General features: G+C 40.5%; 1 protein-coding gene across 1 annotated transcript in view; it reads right to left on the reverse strand.

The window, feature by feature from the left end:
• The window catches only part of Map3k15 (mitogen-activated protein kinase kinase kinase 15), a 128,411-nt gene extending 109,568 nt beyond the window's left edge, over positions 1-18,843 (reverse strand). The window contains exons 1-3 of the mRNA XM_057759117.1: positions 18,356-18,843; positions 2,558-2,697; positions 195-218 (exon numbers count right to left, since the gene is read on the reverse strand). Of these exons, the coding sequence (XP_057615100.1) occupies positions 195-218; positions 2,558-2,697; positions 18,356-18,716 (525 nt within the window). The 5' untranslated portion in view covers positions 18,717-18,843. The remainder of the gene's footprint in view (positions 1-194; positions 219-2,557; positions 2,698-18,355) is intronic.
• Between the last annotated feature and the right edge of the window lie 951 nt (positions 18,844-19,794).

Genomic DNA, 19,794 nt, shown 5'->3' on the forward strand with positions numbered 1-19,794 from the left:
ACTTACATGGTGGAAAGATAGCACTAACCCCAACATACATGCAATGGTGCATGCCCCTATCAATCACCATGTCATACATATGCAAAATAAATAAAAATATTTTTAAAAATATTACTGCTATCTGAAAGATCATTAGTCAAACATTTTACCAATCTACATAAATATGGCTGAAAATCTTAAAATATAATACTTACTGTGTTTTTTTGAGTAACCATATCCTGAAAAGAAAAAGAAGATATGAATATAAATTTTAAAGTCAATTCTCATAGCCAGTAGTCTTTCCAGATCTTAATCATTTTAAGCTTAATCATTTTAAGTTTAAGTTTAATCATTTGGTTTACCCTTTGAAAGCTTCAAATAGAATGAAACTCTACATTCAAAATTCAGATGCCAAGGAAAACTGATAATTGGTTAGCTCTGTAAATACTGGGGGAGATATATACTTAAAAACATTCTCAAATATATTAGAGAAAAACATTTATTCATATATAGTTTAAGATCTCACTTTGGGGTGCTTGGTGGCCTGGTCCTTGCCTTGCCAGAGAAGACAGTAAAGCACTAGCTATGCTTCAGCTTGAACATTTCTTGAATGGACTAGTATGAAGGCTTCAGGTCATCCCATAGTCAGCCTTCTCACAGAGAGTGTTGCTCAAACTGTACTGACCCCCCCTGGAGCTGTCTGGGCATGCTCAAAGTATAATGACAACAGTGTTTGTTAACTTAGCATGCTGACTATGCATCACTTGATTGTAACACTTTTACATTAAAACCCGACATTTATTTTAAAAGAATACATAATTAAATAGCTTCCATATAAAACATTTATTATACATTGTGACATTTCTGGTTTCAGGTAATAAGTGCAGTCTCCTGCTTTTGGTGTATAAATGGCTAGTCATTTCCATTTTTAGGAAATAGTTGTACTATTAAAGAATTTGCAATCTCCACAACTGTAAAACAATAAAATAAAATTTATTATGTCATAGGATTTTATTGAAGGTTTTGCTAAGACATGGTTGAGGAAAATGTACACAAGAAAATACATTCTAACTTGACATTTCTCAAAATATAAATAATAAAATTTTCATATGTATAATTCCTGTAGATTTCTAAATACAACTTATTTAATGAATAGAAGTCCATATATATAGATATATAATAATTTAGATTGTTTAAAATATTTGGAAACTTCTATAACATACGCTGACAAAGTTTCTTTTCTTAGTCATATGAATTATTTCTGCACAATACAGTCCCGAGCTCTAATTACATGGTACATTTTTATTTAAAGTATATGTAAAATTTACTATATACAGGTTATATATCTGAAACAGGTAGCATTTGTTGCAGGAAATAATCTCTAATCATTGCAGAAACCAGAAAAATCTGGTTTAATATTAAATCTCAAGAAACACAAACATCCAACTTTGGTACCAAATTGTATTGCTATATACGCATGATTTTTAGTACTGAAGGAGTTGAACACTTAGGAATAATATCTGTGAAGTCAAACTTTTTAAACCACTGGTTCTCATCCCTGGTTGTAAATGTGGGAGATTTAAAAGATAAAAATGTATCTGGGTCCCACCCTCAGAGACTGATATTTCTGATCTGGGTGTGACCTAGGTCTTGGGGCATTAACCAGCTCTTGGGGTGATTTTAAAGGCCAGTCAAGGTTGAGAGCTGCTGTAAACAAACTATAATTTTTTTTTTTTTTTTGGTTTTTTGAGACAGGGCTTCTCGGTAGCTTTTTGGTTCCTGTCCTGGAACTAGCTCTTGTAGACCAAGCTGGTCTCGAACTCACAGAGATTCACCTGCCTCTGCCTCCCAAGTGCTGAGATTAAAGGCGTGCGCCACCACCGCCCGGCTACTAATATATTACTCTTAAATTGATTTCACACAGACCAGGATTACCTAGCTACTGCTAAGATATTCAACACTATTCAGGAAAGATGAAGTATGGAAGAATTCGGATTAGAAATTTACATTTTATTAATATATTTTAAAACATTTTAAAGTACTATGCTATTCAAGAAAGCTTGCATGAAGCTTTCAAAAACCACATTTTTTAAACTCTCAATAATTACTAAGTTGTGCAGGAACATACAGGTTTCCACAGTTAAGCTTTCCTTTCAGATTAGAGGAAAATCAATGAAATATTGATTATGTCTATGCTAATTTTTTTGTTCATTTTGGTAACCATTAGGTTGTCTTCATATGATTAGTTTTGAAAGTTGAGAACTATTTTTCATAATGTGTATATTTGATGAAAACAGCCCATTAGGGGACTCAGAGTCTTGTGTTTGCATCAGTGGAAACTAACAGATTTTGCTTTTGCTTCCTTAAGCCTGAAGTGCTGGGTGCCTGCAAAAGTTCAATATAGCAAGGATGCACACACAACAGCCAAGGAGTTTTCGGTGGAAGCTAGAAAGTGTGGTGGGAAGGAAGAAACTCTACAAGTGAATCTTCAGTACATTTTCAAACCTCCAGTGCTAGAAGTCATATTTCAAATGGACATAAATTAAGTATCTAAAGGAAGGTAAACAATGCTCCTTACCTTCAATGACAGAGCAGTGTCGGCATCAGTATCATAGTACAGAATGACGTTATTAGACATGTCAAAACTCTCTCGGACTCCAAGATGGTAGAAAAGGGAAGGCTGTCTGGAGATATCACTCATGTCCACGATAGCAACATCTGGGATGAACAAGGAGAAAAGAGTTGGGAGGGGCTGAGATGATCTGTGTACTTAATAATTCTGCTTGCTGCTGATGATCAATAAGGATTATTGCAATTTCGTACTTCTACCATCAGCTTTTTACATAAAGTAGAAGTGATAAATGATTTAATTAGGATTACCTCCCATGAACTGTAAAAGAACAACAGTAAGAATTTTTAAGAATGAAGAGACTAATACATATGTATGTATGTTTGTGTGTAAAGACACACACACACATTTTTGAGACAGGGACAGATGGCCTAGAACTCACAGAGGTGAGTTTGCTTCTGCCTCCCAAGTGCTGGAATTAAAGGCGTGTGACACTTGTTTTCCTTTCTTGAGTGCTAAGAATAAATTTTCACTTAGAACTCGCTGACAGATTTGTTTTCAATGGTGGTTCTTCTTATAAATAGATATACAAAAACCACATATTGTGGAATATTTGTATATTATATGAAGATATGCTGCTGTGATTGGTGTAATAAAAAGCTGAATGGCCAATAGCTAGGCAGGAGAGTATAGGTGGGACTTCTGGCAGAAACAGAGAAGTCAGAAGAATGAATCTAGGCATGCAGGAGATGCCAAACAAGTCAGACATATGGGACAAAAGAGCAGTAGCTGAGTCACCTGATAGACTGTAGATGAATAGAAACAAATTAATTATAAGAGCTAGTTAGAAAAAAGGCCTAAGCTAAGGCCAAACTTTCAAAATTAATAAGTTTCTGGGTCACTATTTATAGGCAAGGGGTCCAAGAATGTCCAATGATAAAAGCTCCCTACAACTGATGTCCAATATCCAGCACATAAATCCATATAGGGACTGAAAAAGCTGGGGGAAAAAGTCCCAAATAGGCTGGGTGCTTGCAGTGTGTGTGACTCTTTTAAGAGGCCCTGCTACTGGGCATCGGAATGGGATTTATAAGCAGTATACTCATTTAATGTAGCTCATTTAATAATGTAATATAGATTTCTAGTCACTGAAAGCTATATTTATAAATCATTTAAGATAATTAAGATGTGCAAGTTAGTAGTCATCTATAACAATCAAATTTATAGTCTTATTAGATATGTTTTAAAGGTCAAACAAAGATATTGTAGATAGCTATATTGTCTTCAAACGTTTAAAAGATCTACAGACTATGGCATTTAAGATGTTTTAATAACATAAGGCTTTTCATGACACTGAGATACATCTGCTCCTGGCAACACCAACAGACTTCAAAAAAGGATGATGGGCATCAAAGAACCTCCATATGGAGTTTGCTTTCTATTTTGGCAAACCTAGCCATTTGGGCAAGAAACTACCCTTGCCTCTTTGCTGACAGTATGCTGTCCAAATTGGACAAGCAGAACACAAAAGAAGGTGACTGCCAAAGTTTGCCAAGGCAAGGTATGAAAATCCTTCAAACTTCCTGCTTCACAAAAATGTCTGTCAGATATTCTAGGCCTGAAGGCAAAAGATGAATACCCCAGCATTACAAAGGAGCCTTGAGTGACTGTCCAGGCAGCCAAATGTCTCTGTCGTTTCTATAGTTTTGGAAGTTGTTTGCTACACACTTCCTGTTTACTCAGGTAATAGTATATCCTTCTTGGGTCTTCGAAGGGGTTGAAAACAAGATAGTTATAATTACAGTTTTCCTTGTTACTAAAATTAGAAAAAAAAAAACCCTTACATACCAGATGTGAAGTGCATAGGGTTCAGAGACATAGAAGTTATTTATCTAAGAAAATGTTTTTAGGTCTAAAAAGATTATTTTTAGGATGATAATATAAGTTATGACAGAAAGTGGTTTAGGTATAAATTTTGGACTCAAGATAGGAAAGATTACAATAGAGTATTTTTTTTAAAATTGCCAAATACAAATGGATTAGACATTGAGCATATAATCATTACCTGATCATTGTTCTTATTATATATAGTTTTATTGTGTTATTGTTAAACCCTTTCCTTTTTATTTAAACAAAATGGGGAAATGTTGTAGAATATTTGTATACTGTGTGAAGATGTGTTGCTGTGATTGGTGTAATAAAGAGCTGAATAGCCAATAGCTGGGCAGGGGAGGACAGGTGGGATTTCCAGCAGAGAGAGAAAATCAGAGGGATGAATCCAGGCTCATGGGAGACACCAATGGGTCACAGAACAAGTCAGGACAGAGGAGAGGTAACTGAGCCATGTGAAAGAATGTAGCTTAATAGAAAAAGGTTAATTAAGTTATAAGAGCTAGTTAGAAAAAAGCCCAAGCTAAGACCAAGCTTTATTAATACTAAGTCCCTGGGTCATTATATGCTAGCTAGTAGTCCAAGAAAAGTCCAACAAGAAAGCTTACTACAACATGTACCTATTAGTGAAAGATAATGCAGTAAAACCCATGTGCTTAGCATTCAAGCACAAGTTAGACCTCCACATATCCCTCCAATCTACCAGAGAAAACTAACCTCTATTATGTATCACTTATATGTGCACACTAAAAGCTGAATGTCTATATGCCCACAAAATCCATGTGTTGAAATGGAACCCCTAATGTGACAGCATTTGGAGATGGTGCCTTTGGAATATGCATGAATGAAATCAGTGCCCTCTTTTATGAGATTCTAAGGAGTTGAGCTGTTCTTTCAACCCCAGAAGTCACTGGGATAAATGCCGACTGTTATCAGACATGGAATTTGCTGGTACCCAGTCTCCAGAACAGAGAGATAAATCTGTTATTTGTAGACTACCTAGGATCTGATGTTTGGTTCCAGCATCCTGAACAGACTATAATACACACAGTATATTGTTTTTCCATATAATTTTATATCTATTAATACTATCATAGTTGACAAAGTCTTTGACTTTCTAGGATTTGATGTGATTCAGTCAATTTGTGTCAGTGTAGTTCTTACATTTTTATTTCTGTATAAAATTCTACTGCATGACGACTAAATCATAATTTCTTTACCAAGTCTACACATGGAGATATTAGTCAGTTTTTCTCTTTCCTATTTCAAGCTATTACAATTAGCATTTCTGTGTCGTGGCTACTTATTCACCTTGGGCACATAATGCTCCCTGAAATTATGCCCTGTGGTTGAGATCTATTCAAAGTAGAGCGTCCACTGGTGGCATCAGCTGCCAGCATATTTAAAGTGTCTTTAGTATTGGTTGCCTTTTCAGAGCTTGTGATTTTCAAAGGGGGTGGTGGTGATGACATAAAAGCTTCATGTCTGCTGGGTGCTGATTCCTCGTCATGAGTAGAAAGGCACAGAAGTATGTTCAAACTTAGGCTTGCAACGCTGTGGGTCACTGAAAGGCCATCAAAGTACTGATGAAACACAACAGACTAGAGCTGTAGGCAGGAGAAAACAAGGTGTCAAGTAAAATCATATCAGCTCCAAGCACCACTGGCTCAATACTGAGACACTTGAGTGACCTGAGGTCAAATGTCACTAAGTCCTGAGTGGGCTTTTTATTCTCTTAAAAAGAGTACGACCACCTGCATGCCAGGCACTATGCTCAATACCAAGGATACAGGTGTGAATAGGGTATAATCACTTTCCTCAAACAGCTCTTATAGTACAGGGACTGAGGAGATAGCTCATCCAGTAAAGTGCTTTTTGTGCCAACACACCAGCATGAGGACCTGAGATTTAGCCCCAGAACTCACATAGAATATCGGGCATACTTCCCTAGGTAGAGAGGTGGAGACAAGTTGACACCTGGTTCACTAGCCAGCTAGCCCAGCCTAATCAGTAAACTTGAGGTCCTAGTGAAGACTGTCTCAAGAAACACGTTCGATAATTCCTAAGGAATGACACCCAAGGTTGACCTCTGTCCTACATATGCACACATATGCACAGGCACCTCTCCCCACAAATAAATATATCTATGCATACACACACACACACACACACAGAGACAGACAGACAGACAGACAGACCGACCGACCGACCGACCGACCGACCTAGGTAGGCAACCAAAAGGAAGAAGAGTTTCTGCGCCAAAGGCCAAAGGCTAGATAAATTGGGAGAATCTCAGTGATAGATGTGCCCCTTAGAAAGGTTCTCAACCGGGGGCTGGAGAGATGGCTCAGAGGGTAAGAGCACTGCCTGCTCTTCCAAAGGTCCCGAGTTCAATTCCCAGCAACCACATGGTGGCTCACAGCCATCTATAATGAGATCTGGTGCCCTCTTCTGGCATGCGAGCATACATGGAAGGAATGTTGTATATATAATAAATAAATCTTAAAAAAAAAAAAAAAGAAAGGTTCTCAACCATACTTGGGCAGGTGGCAGTTAATAGAAGCCTGGAGGAATTTGTAAGACTTATGCAACTAAACTGGAGTGTCAATAGAGGGGAAAATGGAAGGGAGGAGTGTTTTTTAGGAAGAAAAGAAAATGCAAAGGACCAGAGGCAAGACAGGATGCAATGTTAATATGAGAGCCAGAACACCTTTGGAGATGAATCTGGAAGGGTTACTAGGTAACAGGTCATAACAGCATCCCAAGGGAACTGGAATCTACTTTGAGGCAATGAGGAGCCTCTGGTAAGGTTCTTGAAAACCTTTTTATTATAGACACACACAGGGTATAATAAAATTCCAATGATCGTCATCTCACAAATTATAAGCCCATGAGAGGCTTCCTTTTATATCTACTGTCACTCACCCCATGCCCTTCTATATTCTTTTGAGCAAATACTAGATGCTATATTATTTTCTCCCTAAAGATTTCAGAATGTGTGGCTGAAAGATGAGAACTTGAAGAAAAAATAATAGTATCAATGTCTCACCTAGAGGCATTTTATTTTAAAGACAGTCATAAGAGGTTTTAACACAGGAGTCTATGGTATTAAAATTTACCCATTAAGAGTTTATCGCTAATAAAAGGACAAACATATATGCTGAGGAAATACTTTACAACTCAGCTGGGTCACTTTATCTCAAACGGACAATTCTGCACCCTGCAGACATATGCAGAGTCAAAAATAACAGCAGAGTACATTAGGTAGTCTGCCTACTCGATTCTTCCCTGGACTCAATTACTTATCAAATTTAAATTTAAGTGCTTCACAGGGAGCTATTGTAAGTGGCAACAATGATGCTAATTCCAAGGCCACAGTGACTACTAACATTAATTAGAGGATAGGAAGTAAAGCGAAGGAAAAGAGTGTGGTGGGAAGAGGCAGAGCCCAGAGCTGAAGGATAGCAGACCTTAAGTTACACAGTTCATCTCTGTAGGCAGTCTTGAACTTGATGGAGTGGCCTTTTGCTAAGTGGGTTACATTTTCATCTGGTAACATAAATTTCTTCCTTTCTCTGCCCATTCAATATTCTTCACTGGAATCTGGATACTGGCTTTACCACCTCCAGAAAGGTAGCCTTCTGTGCCTTTACCCAGATCTTAGACAGAGATTCTCCAGTACCAATTAAAACTAGATAGGTGACTACCTCTACTCAAGAAGGAATTCAGACTTAGGAGACAGTGGCTGGAGGGCTGCAAATTTCAGGTCAGCCTGAGCTACACAGCAAAACCTCTCCAAATTCTAAGCAATTCATGTTCAATAATAAAAGCATTTCAAATCTGAAAAAAGAAATTGAAGCAGGGTCTCACTATGTAGACAGACCAGGCTAGCCTTGAATTCATAGAATTATGCCTGCCTCTGCCTCCCACGTGCTGGATTAAAGGGGTGTGTCACTATGCTGGACTCATCAAACTTGAAACTTTTACTTACTGACATCCGTTACTCAAGTGAATAGATTAAATTCACCATGAGGATTTGTATCTAGACAAGATTCAACTGGTTTGTTTTTGGAGCAACTATGGCACTAATCTAGCATCAAATTTCTAAATGCTAATTCTGATAAGACACTAGACTGCAATTTTTTAAGAGGCCACCAATTCAAATAATCTCAGTACTCAAGAGGCAGGAGGATTGCTATGAGTTCCAGATCAGCCGAGGTTACAATGTGAGACTGCATTTCAAAACAAAAATAAACAAAACTACAAACAAGAGGAGAAAAGATGAGAGAGAGAGAGAGAGAGAGAGAGAGAGAGAGAGAGAGAGAGAGAGAGAGAGAGAACACTCAATCATTTCAGATCGTTACTTATCACAACCTTCATAAACTTTGCCACATGGAAAATCCCTCTAGACATCTCAGCTGTGTTTCAGTAACCCTTCAGAAGACAGGTAAGGAACAGTCTGGCTTTACTTTGCAGGTAGGGGAAATGAAGCACAAAGCTATTAACAGACTCTTCAAGGTCACTTAACTTGGGCAGAACAGAGACGTCTCAAACACACCTTTTCTGGCCTCAGTCTTAGGCTGGCCTGTGCCTAGTTGAGGCTACTTTCCTGACTTTCTTGCTAAAACTGAGCTACCTGGGAGGAAAACAATTTACGTATCAGGCTAAATCTTAGGTAAACAGATCACAGATTAAAAGGAAGAGATAAAATACAGGTTTTCATTACCAAATGCATTCTGTGCGCTTAGCAACCATTACCTCCCAAAGTTCCTACCAGTCAGTTCCTAGTGCTGCAGGCAAGCCTTGCTGTGGGGTGGGGTTGCTATAAAGCACAAACCATCCTCTCTGGTCATGAGGCAATGAGGCAGGCATGCACAGACACTCCTATCTAATGCAGTTTAACTCTCTTTAGGAAGTGATTCCCCATCAGAAAACGCAAAAAGCCAAGGATCCTGTTCAAATCTAAACTAACAGGCTATTGTCTGAATTCATCACTGAAATACCCCTCAAAAATTTATCGATTATAATTATTCCAAATGTGTTAATGTGAAATAATATGAAATACATAGGGTTTTAATTCATTTAAACCCCTTAAATTCTTAAAACTTTTGATAAAACTTGCTGAAGACCAAGGCAGCAAAACTCCAGCATGGACAGGGGAGGTGGTTCTACCTGTCCACTTGGGAAGCGAGAGTTAGTTTTCTTTGGGTATACGGTCCCTGGGAGGCTACCCATGCTCTAGTAGATGGCCCTACACCCACGCACACACGGGCAAGTACTAAACAGATTCGGTGGATTTTTTTCCTTAAGAAAAAAAGGTATATAAAGTTGGAAGAGAAAAGTAGTTGGGGGAATAGGAGAGGAATTGTAGGGAGGGAATAGGGGATGGATTTGATCCAAACACATTATATGCGTGCGTAACATTGCCAGTTTAAAAAGACCATTTGATCAATTGAAAACAAAATTTTGTTGTAGTTTTTAAGAGCCAGGGTCTCAAGTAGCACAGGCTCATCCTGAACTTTCTATGTAGCAACAAATGATGTTGAACTTCTCACCCTCTTTTCTGCACTACTATAGGTGCTAAGATTACAGGAGTAAGTATATCACCATGCCTGACCTTTAAACATTTTTGTTAAATATTTTATAGGTAACAAAGAAAACCACACTGTTTAGTGCGCTTTAAAAGTACTGAATTTACGCATCATGGCATTAGTTAATGGTATGATAGCAAATGATTTACACATGGTAATTGTGTGTGCACACTGGCTCATGCCAGTCTTTAAATACACCCCAGGTTGTCTGTAAACCTATCTTCCTCCCAGTAGAAAAAAAAAAGAAATGATTGTAAATGAGAGGTTTTTTCCCTTTCTTTCTCTAAACAAAAAGCTAGAGTTCAGAATAAGTTTTCTGCCAGAGACATTTAGAAATGTAATTAGACATATGGTAATGCTGGTCCCCTTAAAACTGCCTTAAAAACAAAAAACTCACCTTTATGGAACAGAAGCCATGTCTACTGACTTCTACTAAAATTATATCTGTCTTTATCATTGTTCCTCATTTCTAATAAACTTCAGATGAGGCCAGTACAAAGAATGCTGTGAAGTATCATTTAAACTTATTTTCATTTAAAGAGAGGGAAAAAACCCTTATTTTCCAGACCGTACTATGCAGAAAATGCTAACCTACCAAATCAGTGTCAAGCGTTTAGCACATCCTTACCTGGTGCTATCATCAGATGGGTTAACTTGCTTGGGGTTTTTGAGATTTGATCAGGAAGAAGAAAGGTGAAGAGTAGGGACCCATCAAGAAATTCCATCTTTTGCCTTCTAGTACTTATTTTTAAGACCAAAATAAACCATATATAAGCAAACTATGTGTGCCCATTAAAGTGAACAGACTCATGGTGTCTAATTCCCTTTTACTCACAGAGAAGTATTTGTAAAGCACGGCATGGCATGACTTAAGGCACTTTGACTTTTGCACAAGAATGCTGCTTTTACAATTAGCAATGCAGAACAACAATGTGCCAAATTATACTTCAAGCTAGGCTGCAGTTTAAGTAGCGTCCATACCGTCATTATCATCCATGCTGTCACATTTCTGGCTTCCTTTGAATATACTGCATCCTCATCACATGGTAGTTTCTTTTCAGATTTCTTCTACTGTTTCATTAAGAGGAAATATTGGGGGTCTTATTTCTTAGCAGGGTTTTCTAAGCACAACTTCTACATTCAACTCACCTTTGAGATATATGATTTTTTAGAGCAGAGCTGGTTTGCTGTGCTATTGCCACATGCCACCAACCATGAAAAGGTCAGGAAGCTTTTCTTTGGCATTGACAAAAATCATAAGAACAGGTCCTAAATTGATGCTCTTCTCTATTTGTCTCACTGAAGTGCCGGTCAATGGGAAAGGACTGGAGGATTTTACATCTACTTCCTCAACAATCATACTGCTATCTTTTACTTAAGAAAATCAATTGTTCCTTCAAGATGACTAAACATAGAGACTTTTGCATGACTTCTGATTTCACCTCTTCTATGCTTTTCATTTCCTCGTTGGCTTCTATTGCCACAGCCTTTAAAGGCAACTGGATCCATTCAGGGCTAATGACTCACGGATGGATAGGAAACTATCCTTCTTTGTCCTTACCTCTTCTAGATTCATTGTATTTTCTCATGTCTGATTTCCACTGTAAAATGAATGCAGAGTGCTTATTATTTGTATTGACCATACGTCCATTAGTCATAGGCTTTACAAAGACTTAGCTGTATCTTAGTAACAAGCAGTACTGTAGATGCAGAATTCTCCTTCTCAGGACAGAGAGCACATTTCAAAATAAACCCATCTAACATGGTTTGAAATTTGGGTCTTGTGAAATCTAATGAAAATCCAACAGTCATTCTAAACTTCAAAATGGTAATTGCTCCTAGTTCATATAATGAATATTTGGAAACCACAGTTTTATATAATATTTGACTGTGTCCCTAAAGGTTCATGTGTTAGAATATTTTATATCCAGTGTGGTAGTATAAAGCTAGTAGGTAGGACCTTTAAGAGCTGGGTACTACTATAATGTGGCTAGACTACTGGGGACACTGCCCTTGGAAAGGATTAATGAAATTCTCACTAGATTCCAGGTGGCTTTTTACAAGAGTTAGTTGTTATTTGAGGGCTAAAAGAAATAGCCTAAAATTAGACAGTGCTGATAGTTACATAACTGAATACACTAAAACCTATGAACTTTATACTTTAAATAAATGCACTATATCCCAATAAAGTTGTCTAAAAAACCTAAGTACTAGAATATTCATAACAGCAGCACTATTTATAATTATCTTAGATAGAACCAACTCAAATGCTTCTTTATAACAGAAAATAAATTGTGGCATCTTCTTGCACTGAAATACTATAGCAGTGGTTCTCAACCAGTGGCTCAAAAACCCCTTTCACAGGGGCCATCTAAAACCATTAGAAAACACAAATGTTTACATTACAATACATAACAGTAGAAAATTACAGTTATGAAGTAGCAATGAAAATAATTGTATGGTTGGGGTCACTACAACATAAGAACTGCATTAAAGGGTCATAGGATTAGGAAGGTTGAGAACCACTGTACTATAGAGAAATGGCAAGGAATAAGCTATGGCTGCAATGATGTCATAGAGGTAAAGCTATGGTTGCAATGATGTCATAGAGGTAAAGCTATGGCCGCAATGATGTCATAAAGGTAAAGCTATGGCTGCAATGATGTCATAGAGGCAGCCCACACACCAACAGTAAACAAAAGGAGACAGACATGTAAAGGTACAAACTGAAATTATATTTATAAAAATGGACAATATTAGGCAGAACTCACCCACCTTTTTCTGTATATGCTGTGTCTCAATTGAACAGGAAAACAAAAAGCACACTGAAAGCTGGATTTGAGGTCTTTTCCTTCAGTTCAGAACAAGGAATGGAGAGGAAGTTCATCCTTTAATCACAAAAACTCTTTTAGGAATCTTTTCCTAAAAACTACAGGAGACCATACTATGTGATGATTGTTTAAGAGATTTAAATCTGAGTCTCGACTGCACCAAGCAATACACTATACACCAAAGTAGTGGCAGGAGTTAGAGAGGAACAGTACAGAGAGAACTGAGAGTAAGCGCTTGCTCAATTCAAGGCACTGCCACTTACTTCGAGACATTTTTTAGCAAGACTCAGATACATTCAGCCAACGGATAATAGAGTAGACTTTCAAATTCTGACGTGTAAAGCCAAGCATTCCAAGGTCAGTGGACTATGAGGATGGGCACATGCAGGTCTGTTTAGACACATTTGTCTTCAGATGGCAGACACGCCCTTAGTCCAAAGAACCTGGACTTCTGAGCCTTTGTTTAGACACATTTGTCTTCAGATGGCAGACAGGCCCTTAGTATAAAGAACCTGGACTTCTGAGCCTTTAAAGGATGAGAAGAAAGGACGCAGCCAAGGTCCTGTTACCAATCTCCAAATGTTAGATTCAGCCTAGGCCAAGACTAGCCTCTCTAAATTTTTTAAGTGAAGGTGTCTTGCTCAGAATGTCAGTTTCATTAGAGAAAGCTCTGCGATGTAAAAGTGAAAACTGTAAGCTTTCAGAAGATTACATGGACTAGTTGTAGACACAACTAAAACCTGGAAGGTGTTTTAGGTATGCAGGCTAAAAAGCTCTAAAAGATATTCTAAATCAGACTGCATCATCAAAAAGCATCAACAAATGGACCAATTAGCAAGAGAGAGAGGCTCAGGGCTTTGACAAAGTACTTAAACACAAAATATATCAAAAAAGCTGAAAATTCAACAAGAAGGTAACAACAATTGATAGGTAAGTGACTTCATATTCATGTCACAAACATCACTTAGAAAGGTGCATGACATCATTATTAGGTAAGACATATTAAATCCATCAATGAGAAACTACTATACTCCTCACTAAAAAGCTAAATTTTAAAAGATCAATACTTCAAAGTATTGATGAGGATATGAAAATGTCATACATCGTTTCTGGGAATATAAAATAGTATAACCACTTTAGATAAAGGGTTTTAAGATCCTTATATAGCTGAAAATATAGCTAATTTTTGAACTTAGCCATTTCACTACTAGCTATTCCAAGAAGAATGAGTAAACACTAGTCCACAAAAAGACATACAGATGTTCCTAGCAGTTTTCTTTGTAATAGCCTCAAACTGTAAGCAGCCCCAATGTCCATTAATAGAATGGTCTGAATATATTTGTGTGTGTGTGTATGCGTGCGTGCATGCACCTTTGTGTATACGGGAGCACATGTGGAGATCAGAGGTTGATGTTGCATCTTCCTTAACTGCTCTCCTCATTTTTTTGAGACAGGGTCTTTCACTGAACTTGGAGTCTTGAGCTCGCTAATTGGGTAGCCTAGCTGTCACTACACCTGGCACCTGTAGCTTATTCTTATGATGGAATAGTACTTAGCATTAAAAAAGAAAAAATTGCCATGTAATGACATGGGTGAATCTCAAAAACATCATGCTGAGTTAATGAAGCCACAAAAGATATACTGAGTCTATTTATAGAAAACCCCAAGAAAGGTAGCTCAATTCTAAAGTGATGGAAAAATCAGTCATTGCTTGGGGTCTAGAATGGAGTGAGGGGAGAGAAGTGGAAGGAGACATGGGTGGGAAGACAGAAGTCTATATGGTCATAGAGTTTGAGTTATACAAAGCCTAGTCACTTTTCATTGCTGTACATGTAGCGAATATAGTAACAAGTTTGGGTGGGGAATGGGTAGAAAAGAGATAACAGAATGAGGGGTGGGGATTATAACTCAGTGGTCTAACAGTTGCCTTGCAAGTATAAGTCCCTTGGCTCAATCCCTGGTATCAAAGGAAAGTTAGAATGTTAAGAATTGCTGAAGCTTAGTTCTGTGCATGCTTGAAATTTTCCATAATAAACATAATTTAAGAACGAGAAAAGGAAAAAGAACGTGAATTATCAAATGCACCTTCTCTTTTCCTTCCCTCTCTGAGTCCAATTCTGACTGCCCTCTAGTCTACCCTCAAAGCTAGAATGAAACTGGCTTCCAAGTCCTGAAACGCCCTCCCCCACCAATCACAAAATCAAACCCCGGAACCCACCAAGCATTTATACCAAACCTTGTCACACCCAATAGCTCAAACCCTGCCCAAAGTAACAGGAAACATGATTTCTTCCAGTGTACCCTGTACAAGTTCAGTATTTAACTAGGATTTGACTAGCAGCTATCTCAAAGCCTGATACATAGAGGACCTTAAATGTTTATGGCATATAGCAAAACTGCTTGGAAGTTGACTGCTGGGAATCAAAATTATTCATATTCCATAGTAACAAATACTCTTAAGTCAGTAAAGCAATGGACCAGCTAATAAATCTCTCTATTTAGAATGCACTCAAGGTGAGCAGCCATGGTTCAATTAAATTCTGCAGCTGAAATGTTTCTTTCCACTTTGCTAAGGACTAAAGAGCATTCCAGGCTTAATGCTGAGCGAGTAGCGGTAAGAGCAGCACAGAAAGGAGGCAGCTCAGGAAAGGCCCACCAAAGGCCTGGGGGGCGGGGGGGGGGCAGAAACCAGCTGATGTCTGGGCAGGGGCTCGTACAGTCTCATCTCTGGAGAAAATGAAAACATGGTGGCACGTCAGGCCACTCTCTCCAGTGGGGACAGAATACGCCAGAGATCCAAGGCCATCTTTAATCTCCTGCTACATTTATTTTTAAAAATCATACTTACCTAGCTGTGAATAACCACAAAGAAAATTATTGCTATCATTCTATTTCCATTTCACTGCCAAGGTTTCCCGTCTAGTGTACCCAGCATTAAGTTCTTTTGTTTTCCAAGATTCTGCTTTATGTATGCTAAGCAGGTGCTCTGCCACTAAGGCACATTCCCAGCTCCAGTGTGAGTTCCTTTCGATTTTTCCATCAGCCTGTAGCTTTCCTGAAGCTCCTCCAATCAACCTTTCGCTAATGACACAAAAATCTAGGATACACACACACACACAAAACCACACAAAACAGTATAAGAACACATCAAACCCCGCGTTGAGTTGCTATGAGAACAGAAGACAGGAAGTGCCTAAGTCCCACCTCTCTGGTTTCCCCCCACAATACACTTGGGACAGTTCAACAGCTGCCCTCCCTCACTAATCCTGTTCTAGAACAGCATTGCTAAGGAGACCTTCCACTATGAGGAAAACATTCCGTATCTTTACCATCTCCCACACAGCCCCTAACTGTCCATATTCGGCACTTGAAACAGGCTATCTGACTCCACGGATCGTATTTTACATTTAAACCAATTTAAATGTTAATGGCTACTTGTGGCCAGAGGCTACTCAATTTTACATCATGGTTTTAGAGTTTTTTTTTTTTTTTTTTTTTTTAACAAAACAGTCAGTGACAGATTTCTATCTTTTTGGTGAGAATGGCGATGGGGAAGCCAGGAAAGGGCAGGGCTGTGGAGGTCATCTGTTTAATAAAGAACTCCGCTTACTGGAGCAGCAGCGGCCCAAATTCCCGACAAGGGCAAGGCTGGCCAAAGGATTCACGCTGTAGGCAAAAGTCAACAGTGTGAAGCCAGAGAGAGCAAAGGTGATTCCTCTCCCTCCGGGTGCTCGGGTTTCATGTCGGCACTGTGACATCCGGTCTGTTCAAAGGAGCCTGCTGAAGCAGCTGAAGGTGTGCATCTCGGGCATGTGAGCACACACTACTAGGCCCAGAAAAGCAGACGCTGCACACGGATGTTTCAACTGGCTATCAGCAGACAAGGGGAGACCTGGGCCCGAGGCCCCAAAGAACATTTTACTTTTCAAACTCCGTTTGGGAGCAGAATGAATAAAAGTCGAGAAAAACGGAGTGGTTCTAGGTGAAGTGGGCTCCTGAACAACTTCTCTGAAAAGACGTGCATGGGCAGAAATGTCAAGAGAGTGCTCAGCGGGTACAGCTGCCACTTGTTTGAACAAGCCTGACGCCCTACCTCTTTCCAGATGGGAGAGGGTTTGGTCATTTGCTGTGGAAAAAAAAAAAAAACAAAACCTACATCCGGGCTGCCTCCAATAAACAAGCTGAATCGATTGCTGTTTAGGGGGTAAGGGGTGGGAAGGTGGCTCAGTGGTAGAACTTGCCAAACATGCAAAAGTGCTGAGTTTTATACACACAGCTAAAACGTCTATCCTGCTATAATGACATGCCATGAACACTGTTTGAAAACAACCCCCAAAGGCTCTGCTCAAATGCTTTCAGGTTTAAGGTAGATACTGTTATTTCCATTTGCCCAGTGGAGGAACTAAGGCACCAACATCCCCTAGCAATTACTGTGTCATATACAATGCTTAGGAATGCCGTCCTGGTCTCACAAATTTGTTCCAAAGGTTAAGTAAGGAAAACAGGCAGGTAAGAATTCATTCTACACGGGAAGGAACTGTTGTCAACTCAAAGCGGTGACAGGAAAACTGGATCGTTATGTCGCACTCACTACAGTGAGACTGGAACAGGGTCTTAGTCTGGCAATGTATTATACATTGTGAGATTAAAAACCATCATGTCGTGGTGGGAAGATTGCATCCCACCATAAGCCTGTGCAAGTGTCCAAAAGGCCACTAGGGAGCGCCACCACACACATGAATGCCAGGCAGTAATTGCCACTTTCTGGTTGTAGAATGGAATCACCTGGAAGAATTAAACACTCCCAAGGCCTCACATTGGATATCATTGGTCTGTGATGGGTAAGATTTTGTTTTGCTTGATTCAGACAAGGTCTCACTTTGGACCCTAGGCTGGCCTCAAACGCTGTACATAGCAGAGGTGGGCCCCAAACTTGCAATTCTCCTGGGATTAGGAAGGTGATCCATTTTACCTAACAAGATTTAAACTGCAGCACTCCCAGATGACTGAAGTGATTAATTTACAATGGGGATATGCCAGGAGAAAACAAAGTGGGCAACAGGTTCAACGTCATCTTAGATCAGTGGTTCTCAACCTTCCTAACGTTACAACCCTTTCATACAGTTCTTCATGTTGTGGTGACCCCCAAACATAAAATTATTTTCGTTACGACTTCATAGCTGTAATTTCGCTTCCATTATGAGTCAGAACGCAGCTGTCTCAACCTGGTGGCGAACCAGTGTCTTAGGCGCTACAGTGTGTTGTTGGCTACTATAAAAAACAAGATGAAATGGGTCTAAGTGCCTGCAGTCTCTTATCTGTCCAAGGGCTCCTTACATGTCCAGGAGGTAGAGATTTGCCCTAAGCATCAACAGTGGGAAGATGGAAGGGGAGACCACAGGACAGGGCCAGGGCAGAGTGGGGGAGTGGCAGGGCTTGTGAGAAAGCTAGGACAGCTGGAGGGAGGTGGGAACCAAGGGGGCACCCGCCCTCACCTGCATCGTAGAAGGCATCGAGCACGGCGGTCTCCCCGAAGTCGAGCTCCCCGAAGGGTACGGAGGTGAGGTGGGCGCCCTCGGCTTCACAGGCTCGAAGGAGGCACTTGAGGGCCCCGGCCTCAGGGTCGCCAGCCGCCGCCCCCTGAGAACTCTCGCTGCGCACATACACAGCCCTGAGAGCCCGGCGCGGCCCGCGGCTGCCCTCTGCCTCGCAGCCGCAGCCCGAGGCGGCGTCCCCTGCGCCCTCGGGCCCCGCCAGCCCCGCCTCTCCCTCGGACCCCGGAGGCAGCCTGCCCTGGGGCAAGTCGTCTGCCTCCTCCAGCACCTCAGCTGGAGCCGGCCTGCTGATGCCCTCCATGTGACTGGCCCGCGAGGCTGGTGGCTTCGAAGCTGAGCCGCTGTCCCCGCGGCACCTGCTGCTCAGGAGACGGACGGCAGCTGGAGGAACCCGGAGCGTGCGTGCCGAGAGCCCGCGGTGCGCAGGTGACAACGACAGCGTCCTCGCTCAGCTGCTGCCAAAGCGAAGCTCAGGGCCGGCTTGCCCCGAGCGCCCTTTGAAAGCCCACGAGAAAGAGGCGGGGGCTCGGACGTCAGGACCGGTGGAGGGGGCGGCTGCGAGAGCCACGGGGCAGGAACGGGGAGGGCGCCCCCTGCCGGCTCCCCCGCGCAGCGCCCCCAGCTCGGCCGCTGGTCGAGCCAGGGATTGCAGGGGTTAGGTTGATTAGATTTCTTGGGTCCCTTCTCATCCTTCCCTCTAGCTACCTTTAGAAGCTGGTGTTTCCTACTTTGCTTGCTTCTTTCCTTCCTTCCTTCCTTTCTTCCTTCCTATCGCCTTCCTTTCTTTCTTCCTCTCTCTTCCTTTGCTTTCCTTTCCCTCTTTCTTTCCTTTTGTCCTTTTTTTTTCCTTTTTTCCCATCCAAACAAGTAGAAGCCTTTACCCACAGTAGACTTCCAAGGCACTAATTGAATATCGATATTCAATTCCCAGCTAAATACAGGTGGCGCTTTAACTTCGCATCGGGATGAGCAATGTTTCATTTGGCACTCTTAATTGCCAAGTACATAGCCTGCCTGAGCCCTGTCTTGCAGCCCTATTTGTCTTGACTTTTGTAGTGACCTTGACGAGGTATGGGGAGGGTTTCAGCAACAAACCTTATTTGCCTGGAAAATAGCCCTCCATAGAACTTCACTGCCTGCCCGACCTCTGAATTACTAAGACTCCAAAGAGGTCTCCGCTACATCTTCTGCACCTCACCGTCTCAGCCTCCAGTATTAAATTATCTTTTAAACAATAGAATGCACTACAAGGGAGGGCAGGCTGGAGTTTTTCGTAACAACAGATCTGAGATATAATTTACAAACCATTCAGAACAAAATGATAAGATGACTTGATAGATTTCTTAGCATAGTCCCAGTTCTGTATCCATCACCATAAT

Source organism: Chionomys nivalis, chromosome X (assembly GCF_950005125.1).
Source record: "Chionomys nivalis chromosome X, mChiNiv1.1, whole genome shotgun sequence".
NCBI classification, from domain to species: domain Eukaryota; kingdom Metazoa; phylum Chordata; class Mammalia; order Rodentia; family Cricetidae; genus Chionomys; species Chionomys nivalis.